The sequence below is a fragment of the Equus asinus genome, chromosome 25, assembly GCF_041296235.1.
Source record: "Equus asinus isolate D_3611 breed Donkey chromosome 25, EquAss-T2T_v2, whole genome shotgun sequence".
Classification (NCBI taxonomy): domain Eukaryota; kingdom Metazoa; phylum Chordata; class Mammalia; order Perissodactyla; family Equidae; genus Equus; species Equus asinus.
The window spans coordinates 16623681-16645192 of NC_091814.1; the positions used below are offsets into that span (position 1 = coordinate 16623681).

Sequence of the window (21512 nt, forward strand, 5' to 3'; positions counted from 1 at the left end):
AGGTAACACTAGCTGAATTTCCTTTGCAGTCAGAATTGAGAACCATTGCTCTAGGATAAGGGTTGGCAAACATTTTCTGGAAAGGGTCAGATGGTAAATGTTTTATGCTTTGCAGGCCGTGTGCCTCAGCTGCAAATATTCAACTCTGCCACTTTAGCATGACAGCAGCCACAGAGAGTAAGCAAACCAATGTGCATGGCTGTGTTCCAATAAGACTTTATTTACAAAAAATGTGGTGGGCTGGATTTGGCCCAAGGCTGTGGTTATCTGACACCTACTATAGAAGATACAAAAATATTACATAGTTTCCTATTTTATTTTGATCATGGTAAAACCTGAAGAGAAGAAAGCTGTGGTTTTGTATGATGTAATGAAAAGAATGTAGGATTTGAAGTTAGAAGCCTAGGGTTAAAAGCCTGACTCTAGATTGGCTGTGTAATCTTAGGGAAGTCACTTAACCTCTCTGATCCTTATTTTATGCTTCTGAGAATGGGGACTTCTTCAGGGGGTGGTTTTAAGCATCAAATGGAATAAGTTACATGAAAGTGCTTTATAAACTGAAAATGCTAAGCACATATTGCTTGTTCTCACCAATTGCTTGCTCCTCAGCTTCTTGTAGATTCATGTGTAATAAACATTAAATATTTAAAAGTAAAGCAAATTAGAAAATTTGAATTTAAACGCAATATAAACATGAACACTGAGAAAAATGAGTTATACATAATGCATTTCTATTTTGCTAAGCCAACAGAGTGACTTTAGATTGGTAAAAGCTGCTTTTAAAAGAAGATGGTATAAATATACATTTTTCTGAAATAGAGTTTTCTAGGGGAAAATTGGTTTTCATCAGGGTTGTGGGATTTACAACTGTCGTGTGCCGGTGGGGAAGCCGAGGAGGGCGGCCGTGTGGCGAGCTGCAGTGGGAGCTCAGAGCGGAGGCTTGAAGAGCAGCCTGTGCAGGGCAGCGCATCCGTGACCTTCAAGGAGGCGTCGCACGGGGCGGGACCAGAAGCCAGGCTGCAGGCGGTCAGCAGGGAGTGGGCGGAGAGGAAACGGAGGCATTAGGCGGAGACGGCTCTTTCTACAAGTTTGGCAGAAAAGAGGAAAAATAGGGTGTAGCTCAAAAGGGCATCAGGGTCGCGTAGACATTATCTCAAAGGAGGGCGGTGCCCGTGTGGAGGCGGAGGGCCCAGACCAGCAGGTGGGAAGGGGCGGGGCGGGGCGGGGCGCAGGAGAGGGAGCAGCCTGAGGGCAGGTGAGGGGAAAGAGTTGACAGTGGATGTGGAGCCGCGTCCAGGGTCGGGGAACGGGAGGGATCCCGTGACAGTGGTGGCCAGGCTACGTTAAGAGGCCGTGGGGAGGAGAGACTTGCAAAGAAGGTGTGGTGGATACCAGCAGCTTGATGGGGGCTGAGCGGTCTCAGCGCTCTGCCCTCTCTCCCCTTCTCTCTCTCCCTGACTTCCCTCTGCACCTTCGAGTAGATGGGGATCTCCTGTGCATATCCCCCACTGAACTGTAAGCTCCTTGAGCGCAGGACTTGTATTGAATTCCAGTTAGTATCTGCTGTAACCCTCGGCATAAGGCTTGCATGTGGCGTGTGTTTGCTGAATGTCTGGTGAATGAATGCGTGAAGAAAGAGATGAAGGAAGGCTGCCGTGAATACAGGACAGCAGACGCAGTTGGCCTTGCCTAGGAGGTTTGGTTAGAGCCAGCTTCCCTGCCTGAGTAAAGAGGAAAGGGAGAGAGCCTAGATTCCTAATAAATTAAAAACCACTTCCTCCTGGGAGCCCACCCTGATCACCTGCTTTCCCTCCAGATCTGGGTTTCTTAGATACTCATCCTGTGTGCTCCTGTAGCCGTCTGCACTCCTCCTCGTGGAGTTTATCACCCTGTGGTGGAATGGTCTGTTTACTTGACTGTCTTGTCTCTAGCCCCGCTGGACTGGTGAGCTTCAGTTGAAGGTCGGGCTTATCTCTTTCTTGTCTCTGTGTTTGCGTCACAGCACAAAACCTGGCACACACACAGCGCGTGAGACATTCTCTAAGTCTCTGTGCAGTTGATAGAGATGAGCTGGTTGGGGATCCGAAACCTCGAGAACTGGTTCTAAGTTTTGTCTCTGGGTCTCTTTCTCTTTTAAACGCTGCTGCTGTAGGAGGAAATTCGGTACCTTCTGAAGGACTTCAGCCCTCTCCACGTCCACAAAATCCAGAACGGCTGCAGATGGTAATGACTGTTCTTCCTGTGTTTTCTTTGGGAAGCAGCTCCTTTCCTCCTGGTCCCTGTTGCTGATGCACTGATGTTGCAGGCCAGTCAGCACCTCCCAAATCCACACCCACCACGACTTGGCAGAGTGACACTGGAAAACCCCCTTTCCATATCTACCCTCTCACCTGGCAGCTGATGCTGTCTTGTCAGGACAACCTCTGGTTAGAAGTTCAGAGACCCGGGTTTATTTTCGGTAACATCCTTGCTCTGTTTTCTGACTTGAGGCAAGTTACTGCACCTCCCTCAGCCTTGGTTGCCCCTCAAAACTGGACCTACTCACACTTTCCTGTGTTTTCAAGGCAGTAAAATTGCTCTGAGCCTTTGAGGGGAATAGTAAGAAAGAACCCCAAAGCTGCAGCCGTGTGGTGGAGAGAGCTAGAGTCAATGCACGTCTTCTGAGCCCCAGACGCCCAGGACAGTCTCTCCCGCCACCCAGCCTGGCCCAAGTCGGGACCTCAGTGTGGCTTGTTTGTGTCCTTGGACCAGCTGCCCTTCTGGGCCTCTGGGAGGATGGAGGAGACTGTTGCTCCGGCTCCGGCTAGCTGCCCTCCCGCATTCTGCTCTCTGTGATGTGCTCAGAGCTGCCCTCTCTCCTTCCTTTGCAGCTTCGCGTTTGTGGATCTGGGCTCTGTGCAGAAAGTGGCACTCGCGATCCAGGAGCTGAATGGGAAACTCTTCCACCAACGAAAACTGTACGTGAATTCAAACAAAAGCTCTCCCAAGAGGACCTCTGACGTGTCCGAGCGGCCGCAGGAGCTGCCGGTATGTCTTCTGGTCTCTCTGTGCTCCGGGTTGCTTTGTGTCCACTCCTCAGAGCTTGGCAGACCGTACTGTCCATCCTTCCATCCTCCTTCAGTCTCATCTTATTTTGGAGAAGGCAGGGGCTCGGATGAAATTAGGGAAACTTATGACCCTTGACAGTCAGAAGCCACGTCTGGTGCAGAAGACTTGGAATTTTTAAATAAAGAGAAGACTATTCTTGGCAGGGTCGAAAGGGTTATCAGGCAGTTCAGCCAGGGCTTTTCAACCTGGGATACTGAAATGGAATCTTTTGCTTGGTCAGTGTAGCAAGGATTAACTGAGTATCTATTGTTTGCACAGCCTTGTTCTGGCTGCTGGTGTGAGGTGTAAGACAAAAGAAAATAAAATCTGGTCCTTCTTGGCAGGAAGACAAATATTGCCAAAATATGAGGTATGGGAAGGGGGGAGTTAATGGTGCAGGTTGTGCATGTGGGGAGCTGTCTTTGTGGACAGAGAAGGGGAGGCCTCACCCAGGAGCTTCCCTCAGGTGAGGTGAGCCCATTCTCAGTAGGTGGAGGTGAACCAGGAGCAAAGGATCCCACTTCAGAGACTGTCATGGCCTCGTATACGAGGAAACCCAAACAGTGGTGACTTAAACAAGTTAGCCGTTCCTTCGTGTTTTCCATGGAAGAGGTCAGGAGTTAGGGATCCGTGGTTGGTATGGGAACGCCATGATGTTGTCAGGGTTCCAGGCAGGAAGAAGGGGACTGAGGCAGAGAGTAAGGGGCTGTGTCCTCATAAAAGGCACATTCTCAGAAGCCCTGGCCTCAATCCCGCTTATGTTTGTTGTAGAAAACTTCAATTCATGGTCTTAAATGCAAAGGAGGTTGGAAAATGTAGCTTTTAAAATAGGCACAGGGCGGGTCCCGTGGCTGAGTGGTTAAGTTCGTGCGCTCCACTTCCGTGGCCCAGAGTTCACCAGTTCAGATCCTGGGCGTGGACCTAGCACTGCTCATCAGGCCATGCTGAGGCAGTGTCCCACATGGAAGAGCTAGGATGACCTACAACTGGGATATACAACTATGTACTGGGGCTTTGGGGAGAAAAGAAAAAAAGGAAAATTGGCAACAGATGTTAGCTCAGGGCCAATCTTCCTCACCAAAAAAAGCACACGCACAAAAAATAAATAAAATAGGCACATTGTTGCTAAACTTAGAGTTCTGTCAGCAAGAAAAGAAAGAATGCATATTGGCAGGCAGTTAACAAGGTCAGCCACAGCTAGGGAAGTTGGAGATGGGGGTCGAGAGGCAGACTGGAATCACCACAATAAAATTGTCAGAGGTGGCCCCCTTTGCTAGTTCCAAACTATTTTTTTCTTCCTCTCTTTTTAAGCTGGTCTAGCTCTTTGGAAGGACAGGCTGTCAGGTTACACTACTTACTGACCTTTTTGGTTGCAGTCATCCACCCTTCTCTCCATCATGGCCCCTTATTCACTGATAACTTCAGCTTCTGGCTCCCTATCTGTCTCTCCTGTGATCACTCAAATTCAGTGTCCATGTGGATGTTCTGTCTGAGAGTCCAGCCCCTTATTTCCTAGACCACTGTATCTTTAATGATCTGTTTTTCTACTCAGTCACAGTTTCTCATTCTCGTAGCTACATGTCAGACTTCATTGTTGCTCTTAACTGAACATCCCCAAAATATCCATTTCAAGCACTGGACTCTGCCCTTCTCCCCTTCTTTGCAGCTCTCTTCCTCTAGAAGAGTGGGTCTCAAACTTAAACAGCATCAGAATAAACTGAAGCGCTTGTTGCACAGCTTGCTGAGCCCCACCCACAGAGATGCTGATTGCGCGTCTAGGGCGGGGTCTGAGAACTTGCCCAAGTGCCAGGTGGTGCTGGTGCTACCGGTCCTGGGACCACATTTTGAGTAGCAAGGCCCTCAGTCCAACGATTAGACACATTGGGACCCTAAATCCACTGCCCCCACCCTTTCTTCACTGTTTGAACCTCTCTTTACTCCCTCATTTCTCTTGTTAGATTTGATTCCCTAGTTATAACTACCTTAGTTTAAACGCCCTTAACTCACTAGGTCATATCTTGCAAAACCCCACTCCCGGTGGAACCCAGCCCTCTGCCTGTTCTGAAGCTGCCTGTCGAGCCTCTGAAGACTTTCACACCACCCTGCTCACTGGTCTCAGTTTATGTGTAGTCACAGCTTTCCCACTTTTCCAAACTGCCCTGTCTTGAAGTTCTTTAATCTTTTCTTCTACGTCCATTCTGCAATTAAGCCTATTTAATGAATTTTTCATTTTAGATAGTATATTTTCCAGTTTCCGTTTGGTTCTTTTTTCCCCCATTTCTTTGCTGAACTCTGTCATCTTTTCACCCATTGTGTCCACCTTTTCTTGTAGATTCTTTAATGTATTTACAATAGTTATAAAATCATTTTCTGCTAATTCCAGCATCTGGGTCAATTGTGGCTTTGCTTCTGTTGACATGTACCTCCTCGATTACGGGTCAAGGCTTCTTTACAAATAGAGTGATTTTTAATTGTATGTTGGATACTGTGGATGTTATATTGTAGAGACTTTGTAGTATGTTTTCTAAATAGTGTTAAATTTTTTTTCTAGCAAAAATGCAATTACTAGCTGATCTTTTGATCTTATTAAAATGGGTTTTCTTTGTTGGGATTGGTGTACTTCAGTTGGAGTCTTAGTTCTTGGGTGAAATCCTCTTCCTAAGGCTTGGCCTTGTATGGTCTCAGGTGCGGGTCGGGGTGCTTACCAAGCTCTCTCCACGCTGGCTGGGTTGGAACTCCGTTGTCTCCCCAGTGCTCTAAGACCTCTGATATCTGTGCTCTTCTCTCAGCTCCCTCTCCCCCACCCCCTACATCTGCTCTTCTCTCCAAGGCCTCCTAGAACTTGTCCTGCATGTGGGCGGCTTAGGATTCAGCCAAGGACCTGAGGTGAGCCCCTAGATTTCTGGGACTTTTCTGTGGCTCCTTTGATCCTGGTGGCCTGACCCATAAGTTCCTGATATCCAAATGTTTACCTGCATTTCTCCTGCCCCGAGAGACTGCCCGACGGCTAGGGCTCTGCTTCCCTTTGCTGTGGTTTGGAAAATGCCCCCCAGCAGAAGGCCAGAGCGAATGTGGCGCTCACCTCACATGCCTTCCTTTTCTCAAATTGCCCTCTGCTGTCCGCTATCATGAGGCCGTGCCAGCAATGGTTAGTTCGTATATCCTGCCTAGTTTTAGAATTGTTTGGGGTGGGAGAGTAAGTTTAGTCATGTCAGAACCAGATACTAGGAAAGAGTGTTATGGGGCTCACCTTGCTTCCTTTGGGATGCATGTAGTTTTCGAGGAACATTTACATCAGAAATAAGTAACCAAAAGATAAACATGAATTTCCATCCATTTGGAAATTTGAAAAAACATTCCTAAGTAAACCACACATGGGTCAAAGAAGAAATCATTGCAGAAATTTAAAAATACTTAGAACTTAATGATAAGGAAAATACTTCCCTGAAAAGTTGTGGACTATAGTGAAAGCAGTACGTGCCAGGAAATGTACAGTACTGAATGCTTAAGTGAGCAAAGGAGACGGCTTGAAAATTAATGAGCTAAGAGTTGATTGAAGAAGTAGATGAAAAGTAAAAAGAAACTCAAATAGAGAGCAGACAATTTTTTTTAATTAATTTATTTTTTCCTTTTTCTCCCCAAAGCCCCCTGGTACATAGTTGTATGTTCTTAGTTGTGGCATGTGGGATGCCGCCTCAGCATGGCTCGATGAGCAGTGCCATGTCTGAGCCCAGGATTCGAATCAATGAAACACTGGGCCACCTGCAGCGGAGCACGCAAACTTAACCACTCGGCCACGGGGCTGGCCCCAGAGAGCAGACAATTTTTAAAATGATGTTTTTAAAAATTTTAGCTGAGGGCTAATTTTCCTCAAAAAGACAAAGCAAAACAAAACAAATTTTATAAACAAAGCTACAGTTAGATGTCAGTTAATCTCAATAAAGCTGTGGGAGGGGAAGCATAAAAAATAATGCTACAATAGAAGGGATCAATAAAGCCAAAATTTCATTCTTTAAAGAGGTTAATGAAGTAGAAAAACCTTTGGCGTGATTAATGAAGAGAAAGGGAGAAAAGGGCATAAATAATATTAGTGATGAAAAAGAGATCGGTAGAGATTAAAATATAAGAAGATAATATGGTAATAAATTTGAACACTTAGAAGAAATGGACACATTTCCTAAAGTGCATCACTTTTAAAACTAGTAGAAGAACCCTGATGGTCCTATAACTGTGAAGTAGTTGAATCGTAGTTTATAATCTTCTCACAAAGAAAATACCAGGCTCAAGGTGTTTTGTCGGCAAATTTTACCAGGTTTTCAAGCAACAGAGATTCCAGTATTATATAAGTTCTTCCAAAGAATAAAGTAAGAGAGATGCTCCCTGCCTCATGCTATGAGGCCGGTGTAACCTGGATGTCAAACCAGACAGGAGAGCATAAGAAAGAAAAATTGCAGGCTGCTTCCACTCACGAAGACATATGCAACGTTTCTAAACAAGATATTGGCAAAATGAAGTCAATGTTGGCTGATGAAGGTAGTGTCCTTCAATAAGGACAAGTTGGTTTTTTTCCCGAAAGATGCAAAAGTAGTTTAATATTAGAAAAACGATAAATCTTTCACTACATTACCAGATTAAATGATGAAAACTGTATGATTGTCTTAAATAGACACAGCAAAAGCATTTGATTAAATTCACTAATTTATGATTTAAAAAAATTCTTGACAGCCAGAAATAGGTTATTTTTAGTTTGATAAAGGCTATGTACCAAAGCTCTACAGAAAATAATGTTTGAATGGAGAAACATTATAAGCCTTCTCTTTGGAAGCAGGACCGAGGTAAGTTGCCCACCATCACCACTTCTGCTCAGCATGGACTGGGGGTCTAGTTTTGTCTAGTAAGACGAGAAAAATAAGTTAAAGGCATGAATTTTGAAACAGGTGAAACAAAACTGTCATTATTTACAGATGATGTTTCTTTACATAGAAAAACTTACTTAATAAGGTAGCTGGTTACATAAGATCAAGTATACCCAAATCAATTGCATTTATGTTTGCCATGAATAAACAACAAAATATAATTTTAAAAATATAACTTTTACAAGAGCAATTAAAAATATTAAGGTACCTAGGAATAAATCCAGTGAAAGGTGAGCATGGCCTGTCTGGGGGAAATCACTGAACTTTACTGAAAATCTTTAAGGAAGATTTAAAATAAATAAGGAAAGTGCCATGTTCATGGATAGGAAGACACAATAAGTTATTCAAGAGTCATTTCTCCCCAAATTGTTCTATCTATTGTATGTAATTCCAATCAGAATTTCCACAGGTTTTCTCAGGAATGAGACAGGCCAATTCTAAAATTTAAATGAGACCAAAGCCTAATAATATTTAAGGCACTTCTTTCTGAAAAGGAAGATGGAAGGCCTTGCCCTACTAGAAGACATCGTGGTATTGGCCTAAGGATGGACAGTATGACCAATAAAATATAGTAGCCCAAAAAGAGGCTCATGCAAATGCAGAAACTACTTATTCTGGTAGAGTTGTAGATCTCTGCTGAAAGCGTGGACACTTACTTCATATTGAACCAGGACAATTGCTTATTCATGTAGAAAAATATGAAATTATATCCCTCCTTTACCTCATGCACAAAAATAAATTCTAGATGGACTAGAGACTTAAGTATAAAAGACAAAACTTTAAAACTTTTTGAAAAATTATAGAAGAATATCTTTATGACCTCAGAGTAGAATAAGAATTGTTAAGGCATAAAGAATTAACTGAAAAAAAAAAAAGATGGATGAATTAAAATTAAGAATTTACCTTCTTTGAAAGATAATATAAAGGAAAATAAATTCAAGCCAAAAACTGGAAGAAGATATTTGCAATAATATAACCAACAAAGGGTCCGGACAGGGGTCAGCAGACTTTGGAGGGCAGTTCAGGTCCGGCCCGCTGCCTGTTTTTATGTTTCTGGCAAGATAAGAATGCTTTCAACTTTATATATTGAGATAATTGTAGAGTTACGTGCAGTTGTAAATAACAATACAGAGAAATCCCTTGTGTTCTTTACAGTTTCCCCCACTGGTAACATTTTGCAAAACAATAGCACAACCAGGTTATTGACAATGATACCGTCAAGACGCAGAGCGTTTCCATCACCACAAGGATCCTTCATGTTGCCTTTTTATAGCCACGCCCACTTCCCTCCCATCCCCATTCCTGCCTTAACCCCTGGCAACAACTAATCTGTTCTCCATGTCTGTAATTTCATAATTTCAAGAATGTTATATAAGTGGAATAATACAGTATGTAACCTTTTGGGATTGGCTTTTTACCGTCAGCATAATGTTTTGCAGATTCATCCAGGTTGTTGCATATATCAATAGTTCATTCCTTTTTAATGTTGAATAGTAGTCTGTGGTATGAATGTACCACAGTTTGCTTACCATTCACTCCTTGAAGGACATCTAGATCATTTCTAGTTTTTGGCTATTACAAATAAAGTTGCTGTAAACACTCATGTACACAATTTGCATGTTTCTCTGGGATAAATGCCCAAAATTGCAGTTGCCGAGTGGAACGGTCATTCATGCTTAACTATTTTAAGAAACAGCCATACTGTTTTCAGAATGGCTGTACTGTTTTACATTCCCCACTAGAAATGTATGAGGAGTTCTCTGCATCCCCTGCAGTGGTTGGTGTTGTCATTGTTTTCTATTTTAGCCATTCTGATAGGTGTATAGTGATATCTTATTATGGTTTTAATTTGCATTTCCCTAATGCTAATGTTGTTAACATCTTTTCATGTGCTTATTTGTCATCATATCCTCTTCAGTGAAATGTCTCATTTCTTTTGCCCGTGTTCTGAGTTGTTTGTTTTTTTGTTGTTGAGTTTTGAAAGTTCTTTATATAATCTAGATATTAGTCCTTTGTTAGATGTGTGGTTTGCAAATATTTTCTCCTACTCTGTAGCTTGATCTTCTTAACAGATTTCTTGCAGAGCAAAAGTTTTAAATTTCAGAGAAGTCCAATTTATCAGTTTTCCCTGTTTTTTATGTGTGGTGCTTTTGTTGTAAAGTCTAAGAAATTTTTGGCCAACCCTACATCCCGAAGGTTTTCTCCTATTTTTTTCCTAAAAGTTATATAGTTTTATGTTTTACATTGAAGTGCATGACCTGTTTTGAGTTAATTTTGTATAAGCTGTGAAACTTAGGTTGAGTTTTGTTTTTTGGCCCATAGACGTCCAAGTGCTCCAGCACCATTTGTTGGAAAGGGCATATTTCCTCCATTAAATTGCTTTTGCAGCTTATCAAAAATCAGTTGGACATATTTGTGTGGATTTATTATGGGTTATTAGTTTTGTTCTATTGATATCTGTGTGTATGCCTCCGCCAATACCACACAGTCTTGGTTACTGTCGCTATGTAAGAGGTGTTGAAATTGGGTGGACTGATTCATTCTCCCTTATTATTCTTTTTCAAAGTTGTTTTAGCTGTTCTAGTTCCTTTGCATGTAAATTTTAGAATAATCTTGTCTACGCCTACAAAAACTTTGCCTGGGATTTTGATAGGAATTGCGTTAAACCTGTGTGTCAGTTTGAGGAGAATTGCCATCTTTACTAATACGTCTTCCAATCTGTAAACAGAGTTTATATTTCATTTATTCAGATCTTCTTTGATTTCTTTCATCAACATTATGTAGTTTTCAGCATATAAATCCTAACATATTCTGTTAGGTTTATACTTAAATATTTCATTTTATTTGATTGATTGTAAATTGCGTTGTATTTTTGATTTCTGTGGCCACTTGTTCATTGGTAGTCCATAGAAATGCAGTTGATTTTTGTATGTTTATTTTGCATCCTCTGACCTTGCTGAACTCACCTGTTAGTTCAAAGTTTTGTTTTTTCTTTTTTTGTGGATCCCTTGGGATTTTCTATGTAGACAATCATTTCATTTGCAACAGTGCCAGTTTTATTTTTCCCTTTCTGATCTATATGCCTTCTGTTTCTTTTTCTTGCCTTAGCACTAGCTAGAATTTCTAGCACTGTGTTGAATTATAGTAGTAAGAGTGGACATCCTTGCCTCGTTCTCTTAGGGTGGAAATCATTCAGTCTTTCACACTAAAGTGTAATCTTATCCGTAGGTTTTTTTGTAGGTGCTTTTTATTAAGTTGATGAAGTTCTCCTCTATTTCTGTTTTTCCGAGTTTTTATCGTGAATGGGTGTTGGATTAGTTTCTTAGGACTGCCATAACAAAATACCACAAATGGGGTGGCTTAGAACAGCAGAAATTTATTGTCTCATAGTTCTGGAAGCTAGAAGTCCAAAATCAAGGTGTCAGCAGGGTGATGCTCCCTCTGAAACCTGGGGGGGAGTCCTTCCTTGCCTTCCTGGCTTCTGGTGTTTGGCAGCAGTCTGCATTCTTTGGCTTATAGATGCATCACTCCAGTCTTCTGTCTTCACGTGGCATTCTCCTTATGTTTCTTCACAGTGTCTTCCCTCTGTATCTCTGTGTCTAAATTTTCTCTTTTTATAAGGACACTCATTGGATTAGAACCCACCCAAGTGACCTCATTTTAACTTGATTACCTCTATGAAGACCCTATTTCCGAAGAAGGTCACATTCTGAGGTACTGGGGGTTAAGACTTAAACATATCCTTTTTGGGGTGGGGGGCATAACTCAACCTATAACATGTTGAATTTTGTCAAATGTCTTTTCTGTATTGAATGGTAAGATCATGTGATTTTTCTTCTTTAGTCTGTTCATATGTTGGGTTACATTGATTAATTTTTTCAAATATTGAACCAGCCTTGCATTCCTGGGATAAACCCAACTTAGTCATGGTGTATAATTATTTTTGTATATTGATAAATTCTATTTGCTAATACTTTGTTAGGATATTTACATCTGTTTTCATGAAGGATCTTGGGCTGTAGTTTTCTTTTTTTGTACCGTCTTTGGTTTTAGGATCATGGTAATACTAGCTATATAAAATGAACAGAGAAGTGTTTCCTCCTCTTGAAAGAGACTGTGTAGAATTGATGTTAATTCTTCTTTAAATGTTTAGTAGAATTCTCCAGTGAAACCATCTGGGCTTGGAGAATTCTTTTTTGGAAGGCTTTTTATTTATATATTTTTTTTAAGATTTTATTTTTCCTTTTTCTTCCCAAAGCCCCCCGGTACATAGTTGTGTATTCTTAGTTGTGGGTCCTTCTAGTTGTGGCATGTGGGACGCCGCCTCAGCATGGCTTGATGAGCGGTGCCATGTCCGTGCCCAGGATCCAAACCAGCGAAACCCTGGGCCGCCAAAACGTAGCGTGTGAACTTCACCACTTGGCCACAGGGCCGGCCCCTGGAAGGCTTTTTTAAAAAATTAAGAAAAAAATTTTTTTAAAGATTGGCACCTGAGCTAACATCTGTTGACAGTCTTCTTTTTTCTTTCCTTCTTCTCCTCCCCAAAGCCCCCCAGTACATAGTTGTATATTCTAGTTGTGAGTGCCTCTGGTAGTGCTGTGTGGGACGCTGGCTCAGCATGGCTTGATGAGCGGTGCTACGTCCGCGCCCAGGATCCGAACTGGCGAAACCCTGGGCCACCAAAGCAGAGCACACGAACTTAACCAGTTGGCCACGGGACCAGCCCCTTGGAAGGCTTTTACTTATGAGTGCAGTTGCTTTAGTATTTATGAGGCTATTCAAATGATCTGTTTCAGATTGGGTGAGTTGTGATAGTTTGTTTTTTGAGGAAGTGGTAATTTTGTCTAAGTTGTCAAACTTAGTGTTTGACATTTATATTTGTATATATGTGTGTAGAGTTGTTCTTAGTATTCCCTGTATTATCCTTTTGATGTCTTCGGTGTCTGTAGTGATATCCCATTTTGTTCCTGATACTGGTAATTTGGATTTTCTCTGTTTCTTTGTCATTCTTTCTGGATGTTTATCACTTTTGTTGATCCTGTCAAAGAACCAGCTCTTTGTTTCTCTTTTTTTTTTTTTTTGAGGAAGATTAGCCCTGAGCTAACATCTGCTGCCAATCCTCATCTTTTTGCTGAGGAAGACTGGCCCTGAGCTACCATCTATGCCCATCTTCCTCTACTTTATACATGGGATGCCTACCACAGCATGGCTTGCCAAGCAGTGCCATGGCCACACCTGGGATCCGAACCCCCTAACCCTGGGCCCTAAAGTGGAACGTGTGAACTTAACCCTATATCACTGGCCGGCCCCAGCCAGCTCTTTGTTTCATTGATTTTCTCTATTCTTTTTCTGTTTTCAATTTCATTGATTTCTGCTCTTATCTTAATTACTTCCTTTGTTCTGTTTTCTTTGGGTTTACTTTGCTTTTTCTTTTTTGTTTTCTTTAGGGTCAAAGCTGAGGTCATTAACTTGTAACCTTTTTTATTTACTCATGTAGGCTTTTAGTGCTATAAATTTCTCTTTAGGTGATGCTTTACCCCACAAATTTTGATACTGTTTTTGATTTTCACGTTTGTTGTGTTTTCATTTTCATTCAGTTAAAAATATTTTTAATTTTTCCTTTTGATTTCTTTGTTCTGTGGGTTATTTTGAAGTGTGTTATTTACTTTGCAAATATTTGGAGATTTCCACATATTTTCTGTTACTGATTTTTGATTTAATTCTGTTGTGGTTGGAGAGAGTATTTCATGAGTTGAATCCTTTTACATTTATTGAGAGTAATTTCTGGCCCAGGATACAGTCTGTCTTGGTGTATGTTGTGTGGGCATTTAAAGAGACGTGTATTCTGTTGTTGTTGGCTGGAGTGTTCTGTCCACGTTGATTGCATCCTGTTGGTCAGTAGTGCTGTTGAGTTCTTCTGTGTCCTTGCTGGTTTTCTCTCTAGTTGTTTTATCAATTGTTGAGAGAGAGGTGTTGAAGTCTCTAATTATAAGTGTGGATTTGTGTATTTCTCCTTTCAATTCTCTTAGTTTCTTGTTATATATTTTGCAGTTCTTTCTTTGGTGCATGCACCTTTAGGATTGCTTCGTATTCTTGGTAGAGTGACCCTTTTATAATTATGTAATATTCCTCTCTGTCTTCAGTAATTTTCTTTGTTCTGAGGTCTGCTTTATCTGATATTATTGTAGCCATTTCTGCTTTCCTTTCATTAATGTTTGCATGATATATCTTCTACTATCTTTTAACTTTAAACCTGCCTATATCATTACATTTGGAGTGAGCTTTTTTGTAGACAGCATATAGTTGGGTCATGTTTTTTAATCTACACTGCCAGTCTCCATCCTTTTTTTTTTTTTTTTGAGGAAGATTAGCCCTGAGCTAACATCTGCTGTTAATCCTCCTCTTTTTGCTGAGGAAGACTGGCCCTGAGCTAACATCCGTGCCCATCTTCCTCTACTTTATATGTGGGACGCCTACCACAGCATGGCTTGCCAAGCGGTGCCATGTCTGCACCCGGGATCCGAACCGGCAAACCCCAGTCCGCCGAGAAGCATAATGTGCACACTTAACTGCTGCGCCACTGGGCCGGCCCCTCCATCTTTAAATTGATGTTTAATGTAATTATTGATCTGTTGGGGCTCAAGTCTGCCATTTTATTTTTTGTTTTCTGTTTGTTCTGCTTTTTGTTTCTCTGTTTGCCTGTGATTTACTTGAACATCTTTTAGAATTCAATTTTGATTTATCTGTAATGTTTTTAAATGTGTCTCTTTATGTACCTTCTTATTTATTTTGTTTGTGAGAAAGATTGGCCCTGAGCTAACATCTATTGCCAATCTTCCTCTTTTTGCTTGAGGAAGACTGTCAGTGAGTTAACATCTGTACCTATCTTCCTCTGTTTCATGTGAGATGCCACCACAGCATGGCTTGATGAGCAGTTTTAGTCTGCACCCAGAATCTGAACCTGTGAACTCTGGGCCGCAGAAGTGGAGTGCACAAACTTAACCACTACACCACCAGGACGGCCGCCTATATACCTTTTTAAGTGGTTGCTCTTATACATACATAACTTACCTTACATTGTATATATTTAACTAATCATAGTCTCCGCCTGTCAATTTTACCAGTTTGAGTGAAGTGTAGAAAACCTACCTCCCTTTTCCCTCCTGTTTATAATATATTTGTCTTGTCTGTTTCCTCTGTTTCACTTAGAACCACATTAGACAGTGTTATAATTTTCATTTCAACTGTCAAGCATAATTTAGAAAACTCAGGAAAATGAAAGCCTATTGTATTTACCCATATTTTTTCTTACCATGTTCTTTCTTTCTTCCTGCTGTTTCAGAGTTCCTTTTTTTATCATTTCCTTTTTGTTTAGAGAACTTCCTGTGGCCATTTTTGTAGGGTTGGTCTGCTAGTGATGAATTCTTAGTTTTCCTCCATTTGAGAATGTCTTAATTTCCCCTTCATTCCTGAAGGGTGTCTTCACTAGGTATACAATTCTCTTCTCTCAGCACTTGAGAAATATTGTGCCATTTCCTCTGGCCTCCATGGGTTCTGATGAGAAATCCGCTGTCATTCAAATAGTTTTTCCTGTTTCGGAAATAGTCATTTTTCTCTGGCTGCTTTGAAGATTTTTTTCTTGGTCCTTAGTTTTCAGAAGTTTTTGTGTCTTGGCATGGATTTCTTTGAATTTATGCTATTCTGGGTTCACTCACCTTTTTGAATCTGTAGGTTTTTTAAATCTACTTTCTCTCTATTGTTCAGGTTGTGTAATTTCAATTGTTCTCTCTTCCAGTCACTGATTGTTTCCTGTCCCCTCAATTCTGTCATTTAGTTTATCTACTGGGCTTTTTATTTCAGTTCTTGTATTTTTCAGTTCTAAACTTCCCACTTTCTTTGTATTGTGCAATGTTTTGCTGAGACTTCTATTTCTTTCCTGAGGCTTTCTGTTTTCTCATTTGTTTTAAGGGTGCTTGTGATCATTTGTGGAAGCATTTTATCATGACTGCTTTAAAATGTCTGTCAGGTCACTCTAACGTCTGAGTCATCTCGGTGTTGGCAGGTTTTTATTGTCTTTTTTCATTTGGTTTAAGATTTCCTTGGTTCCTGGTATGATGAGTGCGTTTCAGCTGAAACCTGGGTGTTTTCTTATTGTTTTGTGAGACTCTGGGTTTTATGCAAACCTTCTGTTTTCTGGCTTTCTCTGGCTCCGCTCCAGCAGGGGACGCGGGGTACTGCCTTCTCCCTGCCAGGTGAGGATAGAAGTCCGGGTTCCCCATTCTGCCTCCCAAAGCAGTGGTGGCTCCTTGTTTCTGTTATGGGGGTGGGAGTTCTGGTTCTCTGTGTTGTCTCCACTGACACCCGGGTGTAGGTGGCTTTGCTACCACAGGGGACAGTCCTGACTCTCCAACAGGGCTTCTCTGATGCCACCCCATGGAGGGGGGCTTATTAGTGCTGGTGGGTGTGGTCCTACTGATGCCACAAGGCAGGGGAAGTGTGGTGGGGGGCCTGGTTTTTGTTACTGGTTTGGGGGTTGAAATTCCTGGCTGCCTCCTTGGCCTTCTGTAACACAACGAGGTGGAGGTGTTAGGGTGATTCATCACAGCCCCTTGAGGGTGGAAGTCCAGGCTCCTCACTTGTCTCTGTTGGTGTGCATGGACATGGGGTCATTTGTGTGTGTGTGTGCGCGTGTTTAGCTGGAGTAGAGCAATTATTATCTAGAAGTTTTCTGTCACGTTAGGCTGCCCCTTTTCTGGTCCTTTGGCTAGAGAGAACAGGATTTTGTTGAGACCTTTTTTTTGTCTGTGCCTGTTGGTGTTTCTGGATTCTTCAGTTCTAAGTCTAGGACATTGGAGGTGAGAAGAAAACCCAGGGAAAGCATCACTGTGTTGTCCCTTGGTCCCAGGATCAAAGTCATCTGTTTGTGTTACATGTAACGTCCAGAGTTTTTAGTTGTACTCAGCAGAAGGAATAGGAAAATGTAGATCTATGCCATCTTCCCAGAGTGGAAGTTCTAAGAATGGTCTTTACTTTTTTTTTTTTTGAGGAAGATTAGCCCTGAGCTAACATCTGCTGCTAATCCCCCTCTTTTTGCTGAGGAAGCCTGGCCCTGAGCTAACATCCGTGCCCATCTTCCTCCACTTTATATGTGGGACGCCTACCACAGCATGGCTTTTGCCAAGTGGTGCCATGTCCACACCCGGGATCTGAACTGGCAACCCCAGGCCGCCAAAGTGGAACGTACACACTTAACCCCTGCATCACCGGGCCAGCCCTGTTCTTTACATTTTTAAATTGGGGTTGAGGAAAACAATCAAAAGAAGAACACTATTTCATGACACATGGAAAGTGTATGAAATTTAGATTTCAGTGTCCAGAAATAAAGTTTTATTGGAAAACAACTTCAACCACTCGTTTACATATTGTCTCTGCTTCACACAACAACAGCAGAGTTGAATAGTTGAGATGGAGACCATGTGGCCACAAAGCCTAAAATATTTACTCTCTGACTCTTTACCGAAAAAGTTTGTTGGCCTCTCGATTAAGATCTAGAATTTTTTCTTTTAAATTTTTTTATTATTATTATTTGTTTGGTGAGGAAGTTTGGCCCTGAGCTAACATCTGTGTCAGTCTTCCTGTATTTTGTATGTGGGGCGCCGCCGCAGCGTGGCTTTATGAGCAGTGTGTAGGTCTGTGTCCAGGATCTGAACTCGTGAATCCTGGGCTGTCAAAGCAGAGCACACAAACTTAACCACTATGCCACTGGACCAGCCTCAAGATTTAGAATATTTTTAAAAAACAAGCAAAGGTAAAGCAAAATGAAAACTCCTAGAAATCAGTGAGAAAAGGAAACAACCTGTTGGAAAATTGGGGAAGAGCTAGGAATAGGCATTTCATAGATAAGGACACATAAAAGCCAACAGGATCATATTGTCGGGCTGTGCTGTGGGCCTTTGTCATATGCTTACCACGGCATGGCTGGTTCTGAGAACACTCAGGCTTGTGGAGCTGTTCCACTATCTGCTCCCAACCCAGTCAGCCACCTTCAAAGCTACTGGTTTTCACAGCTTTGCCTGCTCTGGTAGAACTTTCCGCTGGAGGAGCTGGGAGTGGAGAAGCTCTAGACAGAAACACTCAATCATACTGTTCTTATTCAAGTGCCTGTAGCCTCTTGCTGTTACTGTTTTTTAATAGACACTCTCAACTTGTTGTATGCTTCTGGTCAGTTTCCAGAGTCCCGAAATGGTTGTTTTTGACAATTTTGTCAAATGTCATCATTGCTTTTGAGGGAGAGGATTTATCAATTGAAACATTTTGTAGTAGGATTGTTTTAGAGAGAGAAAAGATAAAATTAGACCATCAGCTTCATTGGTGCAACATATACGTCCAGGAAGAACCAGGTCACCACGGGGGAGAAAGTATCAAGTGATATAACAGACTCTCCCAAGAGTGAAGGATAGGAGTTTTCAGATTGAAAGCAACCAGTGAGTGCCCAGGATAATGAATGGGAAAATAAAAACCGACATCAAGGCACATTATAGTGTATTTTAGAATATTGGGATAAAGCTTCAGAAAGAGAATCCAGGGGCCGGCCCCATGGCCGAGTGGTTAAGTTCGTGCGCTCCACTTTGATGGCCCAGGGTTTCATTGGTTTGGGTCCTGGGCACGGACATGGCACCACTCGTCAGGCCACATTGAGGCGGTGTCCCACATGCCACAACTAGTAGGACCTGCAACTAAGATATACAACTATGTACAGGGGGGATTTGGGGGGATAAAGCAGAAGAAAAAAAAAGAGAATCCACATTGAAGGGTATGAGATTGTGTGGTGTCACTGAATTCTGCAGGAAGATGATATGTAACCTGAAATCTGTTCTCAATCAAATCAATCTAGAATTTAGGTAGAATAAAGACTTATTCAGAAATGTAGGGTCTCAAAAAATGTATACCCCATGTACCTGTTCTCAGAAAGCTATGGAGGAACGTGTTCCAATAAAATTAAGCAGTAAGCCAAAAAATGAGGTGATCTGGGAGCGTGAGATCCAACCCAATAGAGGGACCAGAGACTCCCCAGATGATGACAGAGGGGTACAACACGTGCAGCAGCCAGTCCAGGACAGGGCAGGACGGTGTGAAACTCTGGGGTGATGTTTGCCCAAAGAAAAATGGAAAATTGAGCACAGAGGTGTTATAAAGAGCCATTGGAGGTGTGTGGGGAAACCTAACTAGAGATTTAAGGAAATCCGTGTAAATAGAGGGAGGAAAAAAAGGCAGTTAAGGGGCTGGCCCTGTGGCCGAGTGGTTAAGTTCGCGCGCTCTGCTGCAGGCGGCCCAGTGTTTCGTTGGTTCTAATCCTGGGCGCGGACATAGCACTGCTCATCAGACCACGCTGAGGCAGCGTCCCACATGCCACAACTAGAAGGACCCACAACGAAGAATACACAACTATGTACCGGGGGCTTTGGGGAGAAAAAGGAAAAAATAAAAATCTTAAAAAAAAAAAAAAAAAACAAAGGCAGTTAATTCCTGGGGAAATGGCTGTATAAGAATAAAAATAATATAATATAACTTGATTCAGCAGCAATTCGTGTTTACGTAGTCACATAATAGAACGCTGGAGGGTTTGAGCAGGGAGCAACATAACTGGATTTAACCAATTTACGTTAAATCATCAACTTTATTGAATTATTCGGTAAGTATACTTATTGAAGTATAACTTGCAGAAAGTAAAATGAACCCATTTTAGGTGTACAGTCGGATGGATTTTGACAAATGTATGCAGCCACATAACCTCTATCACGATCGTATATAGAACATTTCGGTTACCCGGAAGCCCCTCTCATGCCCTTTCCCTGTCTGTCAGTAACTCCCCGCCTTGTGGCCCCAGGCAACCACTGATCTACTTTCTATCACTTTAGATGAGATTTATCTTTTCCAGAGTTTCATGTAAATGGAATCATGCTGCATGTGCTTCTTTGTGTCTGGCTTCTTTCACTCAGCAGAATGTTATTGGGATTCATCCATGTGGTTGCACCATCAGCAATTCTCTTTTTTATTGCTAAGTGGTCTCCTGTTGTATGGATGGGCCACCCTTTGTTCATTCATCTAGATTTACGTTTTAAAGGGACCCTGTAGAATAGATGCCAGGGGCCAGAGTGGAAGCAGCAAGACCTGTCTCACGTGGTCCAGGTAAGACATTAAAGTGCCTTGTCATGCCAGCCCTGGTGCTGTACCGCAAACTCATCAAGCACATCCCCACCTTAGGGCCTTGGCCCTGCTGTTCTCAGCCCACAGGCTCTCCTCTCAGCTGTCTGCAGGGTTTGCTTTCTCGCTTCATTCAGGTCTCTGTTCAGCTGTCACCAACCCCCTCTCGCCCAGCACTCTTCGTCCCCTCTCCTTACCCTGTGTTTCTTCATTGCCCTTATGGCCACCTGATGTTATTCCTGTTTGTATTCTTACTGTCTGCTGCCCCCACCAAAGTGTGAGCTTTATGGCGGCACTGTCTAGAACGTACACATTTTATAAGTGTTTGTAGAGTGACTAAATGTGGGCTCCCTGAGAACAGGGTCTGTGTCTTTCGTCGTTGTCACTCTGTGCCTGGCACATAGTAGAAATGCAAGGTCTGTTGGACGAAAGGGAAGCAGTTGAGGGTTAAAGCTGTAAATAGTAAATTTCCACCAGAATGTGCCTTTCAGGTGCTGTTCTCCAAGTAGACAGGGGCCTAAAAAAGAGATGGCCCAGGGTGACAAGCAGCGGTCCATGGTGTGGCGGTGAGCGGACTTGGAGGCTGCAGGCAGGGGGGCCGTCACTGTTCTGAGTGTTGCATGAGCTGCACCCCTGCTGAGTGGTGGTGTGAGGGCTTCTCCCCGGCGTGGGTGGGGGAGCCAGTGGGCCCTCCTCCACCCCAAAGCCTCTGGCCACTGACCTTCGTGTGCGCTGCATCTTTTCTCCCACTGCTCAGACTCCCCAGCGTGATTCTGGAGCAGGCTACCTCTTAGAACACTTGACCAGCTGGCAGAAATGTCCCAGACAAAGTAAAGAGACCATTAACAGCTGTTGATTGATCTGGGCAGGAGGGTTACTGTGCTTGTGGCAACAATAGAACTTAATTAAAATCGGCTGGTTTGGCAGCTCCTGAGATGCTGCCTTGATCTCTGTTGCTTCCAGGTGGCCGCTTCTGGGTTACAAACACATCCTGAAATTGGAGGTTTGTTTCTGGGTGACGTGCCTGCTCTAGTGGTTGGATGATGATTAGGTAGATTTTCCTCTGAAACTTAATGTCAAAACAGGGTTGTTATATTTATGTCTTAAATCATTAGGAAATAATGATTAGACCCAAAATGGTTTAAAATGTTTCTGTATTAATAATAATTTTTAGCTTGAAACTGCTGGTGATAATTGGTTATTGGGGTTGGTATTTAGAATGGTCTTAGGAGATTCTAAATAAAAAGATACCATACGTGCTTGGCTAGAGGATGATTTTCAGCTCTGTCACTCTGCTGTGTTGTC

General features: G+C 42.4%; 1 protein-coding gene across 3 annotated transcripts in view; it reads left to right on the forward strand.

The window, feature by feature from the left end:
• Positions 1-21512, forward strand: part of TDRD10 (tudor domain containing 10) — a 47248-nt gene that overhangs the window by 17617 nt on the left and 8119 nt on the right. For all 3 annotated transcript variants that reach the window (XM_014837114.3, XM_014837113.3, XM_014837115.3), the window contains exons 5-6: positions 2153-2223; positions 2871-3027. In XM_014837114.3, the coding sequence (XP_014692600.2) occupies positions 2153-2223; positions 2871-3027 (228 nt within the window). The remainder of the gene's footprint in view (positions 1-2152; positions 2224-2870; positions 3028-21512) is intronic.